The sequence below is a fragment of the Mus pahari genome, chromosome 21, assembly GCF_900095145.1.
Source record: "Mus pahari chromosome 21, PAHARI_EIJ_v1.1, whole genome shotgun sequence".
In the NCBI taxonomy this organism is placed as follows: Eukaryota; Metazoa; Chordata; class Mammalia; order Rodentia; family Muridae; genus Mus; species Mus pahari.
Genome location: NC_034610.1, coordinates 16,625,067 through 16,632,817, shown reverse-complemented (window position 1 = coordinate 16,632,817; position 7,751 = coordinate 16,625,067). Strand labels below are relative to the sequence as shown.

The following is a 7,751-nucleotide window of genomic DNA, read 5'->3' as shown; positions in this document are numbered from 1 at the left end:
AGCAAAGTAAGTTTAGAATTCTTAGTATAGTTATGTATGGCAGACTACATTACTTATTAGTAGAAAAGTCCCCCCACACTATCACTTAGAATAAAAGCCAAGTCGCTCCCATATACGGGAATTTACAATGGTTTAGGAAGAAGGTCGGGCTGTGGTTTTAGAGTACTGCATTATTCATGAGAAGGTTAGCTAGAATGGAACTCCCTAATTAGAACCATGACTTGGGTGTGAAAGCCCTTGCCCCAGGAATGTAAAGGCCTCACACCTGGCTTCTAAGACTACAGCTGATCTTAATAGATAGAGCTGACTTTGTCTCACTTGTTTAATTGGCCAGTTCCTACCAGTCTTTGTGTTTACATTCTTCTGTTTTGTGTAAGAGTCATTAAGCATCCGGTAACCTCATTTGTACCTTGCTGATATGTCACCTAACTTCCCTATTTTATTCTGTATAAATAGTCTGATGCTCAAATTGACAAATTGCATTCAGTTTCTCTCTCTCTCTCTCTCTCTCTCTCTCTCTCTCTCTCTCTCTCTCTCTCTCTCTCTCTCTCTCGTCGGACTGTTTATCACCCCTCATTCGCCAAATCCTCTCTAGCCTGCAACCAAGAGACCCGTTCCACGCAGATGGGGGACCCAAGTGAGGTCCGTCTGTGGCAAAATGTAATAAAAGCGGAGAGCAGAACATATGGGCATTGGACAGTGTGTAATATGTGTTTAACTGGAGATGAGGACAGAAAGAAAGAGGAGTGGGTGGGTTATCCAAAGTAAGGCTTTATGAAGAAGCCTTATGAAACGCCACTATCTTACAGGTTATATAGGAAATATGCTTTTAAATCCATTGAGCAGCTGTGTCACACTTAGTTAAATAATGCTACTGCCAGATGCCAGGGCTATTAAATGGAGCTCTCTGTACCAGGTATTTGTATCTGCTTAGGACTTATTCCTCAAGGAGGTCACAGGGGCACCCCAAACAAAACAGGTCATTGTCAGTTCTCTTGCACGGCCATCCTAAGCACATGGTGCTATTGATGACACCAAACACTCTGGTTTCAAGACGGACAGAGAACAATCTTGAACGTACCAGGAATCTCTCCGAACTGGCTAGCTTTTGTAGATTACAAGGTCTAGTACAGGTTGCTGGAAGAGAAATGATGCCATGGTCTTACCCTTGAACCATGTACCCTACAGTGACAATTCACTATCCAAGATGTGTGAACTCATACAGATGCACCTACCTCTGTGTACAGAGGATTACGATGAACGCTGTGGCATCATCACACCCTTAGCCTTTGAGGTATTTCTAAGCTGTATGTCAGCATTCCAGTTATCACATGCACAGCCTAGCTCATTACAGTTTGTCTCTTTCTTGATATTTGTAAGGAGTAACTCTATAATGAAGATTTTGTAAGTCAATGAAAGATGAGAATTAAAATATTTTCTTTCATGATGAATTTTCTTTTATCTGTGCAATTTTAGCACAATTTTGTAAAGCATCTGTGAAATTCAAAATATTTGTGGGAGATATAATTTCCAAAGAGACATGGGAATTATATAAGATATATTTTAACATGGTTTCTCAGAACTATGAACTTTGTGATATACACTTTAATTACATACATGTTTACCAATTGCTTGTGTTATCATATGTTATTTTTATTTATAATTTTTTTATATTTTTATTTTTAATGTTTTTGAGACATGGTCTTTATAATCCTGGCAGTCCTGGAACTCACTATGTAGACCAGGATGAACCTAGACTCACAGTGATCTGATTGACTGTGTCTTTTAAATGCTACAATTAAAGGCATACACCATCTTGCCTGGCATTATTATGAAAGGTTAGATGTTACATAAGATAAATATTTTTGATATAGTTCTTTCCAGGGATGGGAGAGAAAACTCAGTGGTTAAGAGCCCTGGTTGCTCTCACAGAGAACAGGTTCAATTTCCAACATATAGCTACATAGAACTAGATGTACTGCCAACTTCAGGGAATCTGATGTTCTCTTCTGGCTTCTAACCACACCAGGCATACATGTAGTACACAGAGAATACTTGCAGGCCTGGCAAACATACACATTAAAAAATAAATAAAAAGCTTTTTCCGGAGTTTTAATTACAGAATTTTATGTTAATATAAACTTTTATTTTTTAAAAAAAAAAATTAAACCTTAGCTAAAGGCTTTCAAAAGCTTGTTATTTTTATGTTTCTATTACTTACATTGTTGTGATTTGTAAGCAGGGAATACCAAATAAATGCTATGTCACAATAGTTACAATGGTATTTTTTCTCCAGTATGAACTCTCTGATGTCTTCTCAGATTTGAAATCTGGATAAAGGATATGTCACAGTCTTTGCATTTGTAAGGTTTCTCTCCAGTATGAATTTTCTGATGTGCTCTAAGATATGAGCATCGAGTAAATGATTTGTCACATTCCTTACATATGTAAGGTCTCTCTCCAGTATGAACTCTCTGGTGTGTTCTAAGATGTGAGTCCTGAGTAAAGGATTTGTTGCATTCCATACATTTGTAAGGTTTCTCTCCAGTATGAATTTTCTGATGTATTTGAAGAGTTGAACACTTAGTAAAAGATTTGCCACATTCCTTACATACGTAAGGTCTCTCTCCTGTATGAACTCTCTGATGTATTCTAAGATTTGAACGCTGGATAAAGGATTTGTCACATTCTCTACATTTGTAAGGTTTCTCTCCAGTATGAATTTTCTGATGTGCTCTAAGAGTTGAGCACTCAGTAAAAGATCTGCCACATTCTTTACATCTGTAAGGTTTCTCACCAGTATGAACACTCTGATGTCTTCGAAGATGTGAGCACTTGGTAAAAGATTTATCACATTCCCTACATTTAAAAGGTTTCTCTCCAGTATGAATTTTCAGATGTGTTTTAAGAGTAGAATTAACTGTAAAAGATTTATCACAGACCTCACATTTGTAAGGCTTTTCGCCAGTATGAATTCTGTAATGCCTTTTAAGATGTGATAATTCAAGAAAGGACTTACCACATTCTTTGCATTTGTAAAATTTATCTAGAGAATGAGTTTTCTGATGCCTTCTATATGATGCATAGTGGGTAAATGATCTGTCACACTCATTGCATTTGTAAGGCTTCTCTCCAGTATGGAGTCTGTAATGGCTTCTAAGGTGTGAAAGCTGATGTAAGACTTTCCCACATTCTGGACAAGTATAATGTTCCTCAGCACTATGGATTTTCTGATGTCTCCTGAAACTGGAGCAGTGGGCAAAGGATTTGTCACACTCCTTACATTTGTAAGGTCTCTCTCCGGTATGAATTTTCTGATGGCTTTTAAGTGCTGACAACTGAGGAAATGATTTTCCACATTCTTTGCATTTGTAAGGCTTCTCCCCAGTATGAAGTCTTTGGTGTGTTTTAAGATTTGTGCACTGGGTAAAGGATTTGTCACAAACACTGCACTTGTAGGGTTTCTTTCCAGCATGAATTCTCTGGTGTACAGTTAGGCTTGAAGCAGTACTGAAGCATTTCCTGCATTTCTCACATTGGTGTGGTGCATCTCCAATGTAGATTGTTTGTTGCATGAGACTGTACACAGAGCTGAAATCATCATCATATTCTCCCCGACTTTGCAGTTTGTTTACAGTATAGAGTCTCTGATTTTCACTAATGTTTGAAGACAAACTTAAAGATTTTTCACAGTCCTCAGATTTGCAACGTTCTTCTCCAGTGTGTGTGCTTTTATGTCTATCTGGATTTAACAAGTCAACAGAGCCATCCCTGTCCTTACAGCATCTGTGATTATTAGAGGTTTCTGTAGTGTCACTTCTTTTATAAAGTGCACAGTTGGAGGGTTCATGAAGCATTTCACCAAGCTCATTACACTGACGAGACTCCTTTTCAGTCTTCACATGTTGATGGACAGTATCATATATGCAGTAGTTCTCTGAAAATAAGTATAATTCAGATTAATAGGAATAGTATCCAGATGACACTTGATAAATGACTATCTCTGTAAGTTCTCTATTAAAATAAGTCAACCTGTAACTATTTACAATAGATCTCCCAGTAGTTGACACTTTTAATTCACTGTAGCTGTATGGATCATCACAAAAACAGCACGCCAGCCTTTAATGTCAGTGATTTCTAATAGAAATCTCATCTTTATTAAAAATGTCTAACTTGGTACAAGATGGAACAATTCTAAGTCTGTAATTAGCTTTGGGATGGAGCTCACTCAGTGATTCTATTTAGAATACATCTCTATCTTTAATTTTTTTCAGAAATAGATTAAGACTTTAATCCAAGCCCAGGCTGACAGTGTTTGAACTTTGCAGTGTACGGCAATGAAGAGTACTGTTCAGGCGACCCATTTCCTTTTAAGATAAAGGTGTACTGAAAACCATGAAAGGGTCTGTTTCTTTTCTTTAAAAGAAAAAAAAAAAACAAAAAAACACAAAGGGTGTTAGATTCTTCAAAAATAATAGATGTCAAGCAAGTATTTTGCAAGATATCCAAAGCTCTAGATCATTTGAGGCAGGGTTTTCACAGGCAGCTATTGCTCATCTTTCTCTCCATTGTCTGAGCTCTACACATGTTTTTTTAACTTTCCATATATGGTTATTCTGAGGCCTAATCTGTACCAACTCCTAAGATTATTTTCTAAAAGGATGTCTCTGTATCCTCCACTGGAATGAAAATCAAACATGTAACATGAAGACATACAATCAAGTTAGGCAATTACAGAATAATCCTACTTCATGGACTCACTTTAGATTTATAATTTATAAAAGTAATTCTAATCTGATGCCTGCAGTCAAGAAAAAAATGCACATTGTCCTAGTACTAAGTTCCAACACAGGTCTATAGGTCTAATAAGTCACAACAACTTCTAAGAGTTACAACAGGCAGGTTTCATCTGGAGGACAGGAGACTGTAGTAAGTGCAAGGATCAGGAATCCTTTCAAGTAGGATTGGATACAGCAAAGGCAGTTTCAGCTCTTGCTTTCTCTTTCACTTGAAACCTTCACTGTCGTCCTGCTCATTCACTTGCACTCTCTGGTTTTAGCTACTACAATTATCAGTCTTCTAGGGCAACCTCATATGCTCCAGGCAGGTGACCAGGCCTACTCTGCACACAATAATCCATGTTTTCTGTGAGGAAACCTACGACCAATGCTAGAATTTTTAGAAACAATACAGATGTATGAGACAGTGCTGTGCTCAGTACATGAGAAGAACACAAAATAGAAGAATCTAGGAATGAATTCCCAGTTACTATTTCCAGTCAGCATCTCCAGCATATTCTGGGAGAGTTTTCAGTTTCAGTTTGCACATCTTGAGTTTTCCTTATAATTAAAACAGTGTGAACTGCAATGATGGCTTTGGAGCTTTAAGACGTGGGTGGAAATAGTATATGCTACTGAATTTGAGTGCATAGTGGAACCAAAATAGAGGGTACATGGCACCTCTAAAATGAAAACTAAAAATAGAAATACTAAATACTATAAAAAAAATTTTTTTCTCCTTAACATCTTTTTTTACTGATTCTTTGTCAGTTTCACATCATGCACCTTAATTCCACTGAAATCCCAGTCCTTCCACCTTTGTAATAATTAAAAATATTCTCTTTAACCCTTATAGAAAACTATGAGCCCTTGTATCAACTGCAGTCTTCTCTCACACTTAGAAAAGTTGTTCCTATACCAGTCCTGCTGTGCATGTACAAGTCCACTCTTCCAATACATATTTCTCATAGTGGCATTAGAAGCTGTGGTTTGTCACACCATATACCCTTTTACCCAAACATTTTGAACTGGAAATGCTTGTTGCAATGAGTCATTAGTCTGTTTCCTGGCCTCTGGCTTCTCCTATACCACCAATACTATCCCTGGCCTAGGCTGTTCTCGGATATACTGTTGTTGCAATGTGTCATGGAGATCCTGCAGCTTTGGTTCACCAGGACTGGCCTCTTCACATGTTCAACAGTTCATGGATGGTATACATGTTGGGGTGGGTTAACTCAAAGTCCTGGAACTGAGCCTTGGTGGCAGCTGAGTTGGTCTGTCTACCACATTTACTGCACCCAGGGCTAGCTCTCTGGTGCAGCCTAAGCAATAAGTGGGTTCATCTTCCCCATGCCCAAGTCACAGCCTGCTCTACCATGTGGTGGCTGATGAGGGGTAAGGCTAGCTCAGGGAGTCCCTCAGTCATCAACATGGACTTAGGCAGCAGCCAGACAACAAACATCCACATGGCCTTTGGTGGTAACATGGGCCACAGACATCCACATAGACCCCTGCTGCTAATAGGGACATGGACCCAACATGGTCATGGACGACAGCATAGGCTGGACATCACTATGGCCTTAGACGGCAGTGTAGGCCTCTCACATCTGGCTGTTCCTTACTATGGTCTTATCTCAAGTTCCACTGCTTCTTCATAATGCACAAACCACTATGGTTCTCTTTGTCCCAGTCTCTTTACCACGTACTTGCTCATACTAGTGGTGTCCTTTGGCTGTCTTCTGCCCAAATGGGCTAGCGGACATCTTGGTAAATTTCTTTTTTACTACCAAACTAGTCTTCTGGTTTTTCCATGACAGCTTAATAGAGAGTTTACAGCCTATAAAGTCAGTACTTACAAAGAATGTGTTAGGAATTGTACAAGAAGAATGTTCTCACCCACAGAGACCAGGTTACTGTAATTCTCCAACATCACATCAATGTACAAAGCCCTCTGAGCAGAGTCCAGGCATTCCCACTCCTCCTGGGGAAATTCCACAGCCACATCCCCAAATGTCAACAGACGCTGAAAAAAAAATTTTTTTTTGACTTGGGGTTACAGGATACTTTTTGTTGTTACTTATATCTAGGATACTTTTCTGGATATGAGGAGATGGTATGTTGATGAGTGAAGACCATTATCATCACACATCATCAGAAAAAAAAAAAAAAGAAGGTAACTTTCAATATAGTCACATTCTATAATGAATTTTCTTTTTTAAAAAAGATTTATTATGTACACAGAGTTCTGCTTGCATATAGACCTGCACACCAGAAGAGGGAGCCAGATCTCATTATAGATGGTTTTGAGCCACCGTGTCATTGCTGAGAATTGAACTCAGGACTGTAGAAGAACAATCAGTGCTCTAAACCTCTGAGCCATCTCTCTAGCCCCCTATAATGAATTTTCCAACTGTGAAAACAGGATGACACAATAGTTTAACAAGCAGTCTACATGAAACAAGATTCACATTTAAGGTCTGAACATGGTTGTCTATCTGTTATGTACACAGTATACATATCTCAGAGGAACAATTTGTGATGAGGACATGTGCTTTTTAATGCTTTGCCTGAAGATGATCCTAAAATATAGACAGAGTCAGTCTTGTCTATACCAGGTCTTACATAACTCTATTCTAATAAGCTCAAGTATGATTTTTAAACTCTAGGTATAATGCCACATCGTTAAATAGCAAAGGGGTATGGAAGGTAGAACTCATGACTGACTTTTTGGCAAAGAGTTTTTTTTTCCATAGTAGCAAGGATTGTAATGACACTACATACTGACATCTTTAACTGTACCATATATAAAAAAAAAAAAATCAGTAGTTTGCTCAATTAATTTTTTAAGAATATTTAGGCCACTAATATGAAGAAAGAAAATTCTGTATCAGCAACATTTAATATAATCTAAAATTTTCCTAAGAAAATACGAGAGCCACCATAGACAATCGCCCATATTCATGCCCTCCTCAT

General features: G+C 38.1%; 1 protein-coding gene and 1 pseudogene across 2 annotated transcripts in view; both read right to left on the bottom strand.

Moving 5' to 3' along the window:
• Nucleotides 1–2,128: 2,128 nt before the first annotated feature.
• Nucleotides 2,129–7,751, bottom strand: part of LOC110338008 (zinc finger protein 54-like) — a 23,721-nt gene continuing 18,098 nt past the window's right edge. Inside the window, exons 4-5 of one of the 2 annotated variants that reach the window (XM_021221153.2) lie at nucleotides 6,675–6,801; nucleotides 2,129–3,937 (exon numbers count right to left, since the gene is read on the bottom strand). In XM_021221153.2, coding sequence (XP_021076812.1) covers nucleotides 2,274–3,937; nucleotides 6,675–6,801 — 1,791 coding nt within the window. In that variant the 3' untranslated portion in view covers nucleotides 2,129–2,273. Of the gene's footprint in view, nucleotides 3,938–6,634; nucleotides 6,802–7,751 lie in introns of those variants that run through there. The other variant, XM_029532914.1, reaches the window with a different exon arrangement.
• LOC110338441 overlaps nucleotides 7,171–7,751 on the bottom strand; it is a 1,847-nt pseudogene continuing 1,266 nt past the window's right edge.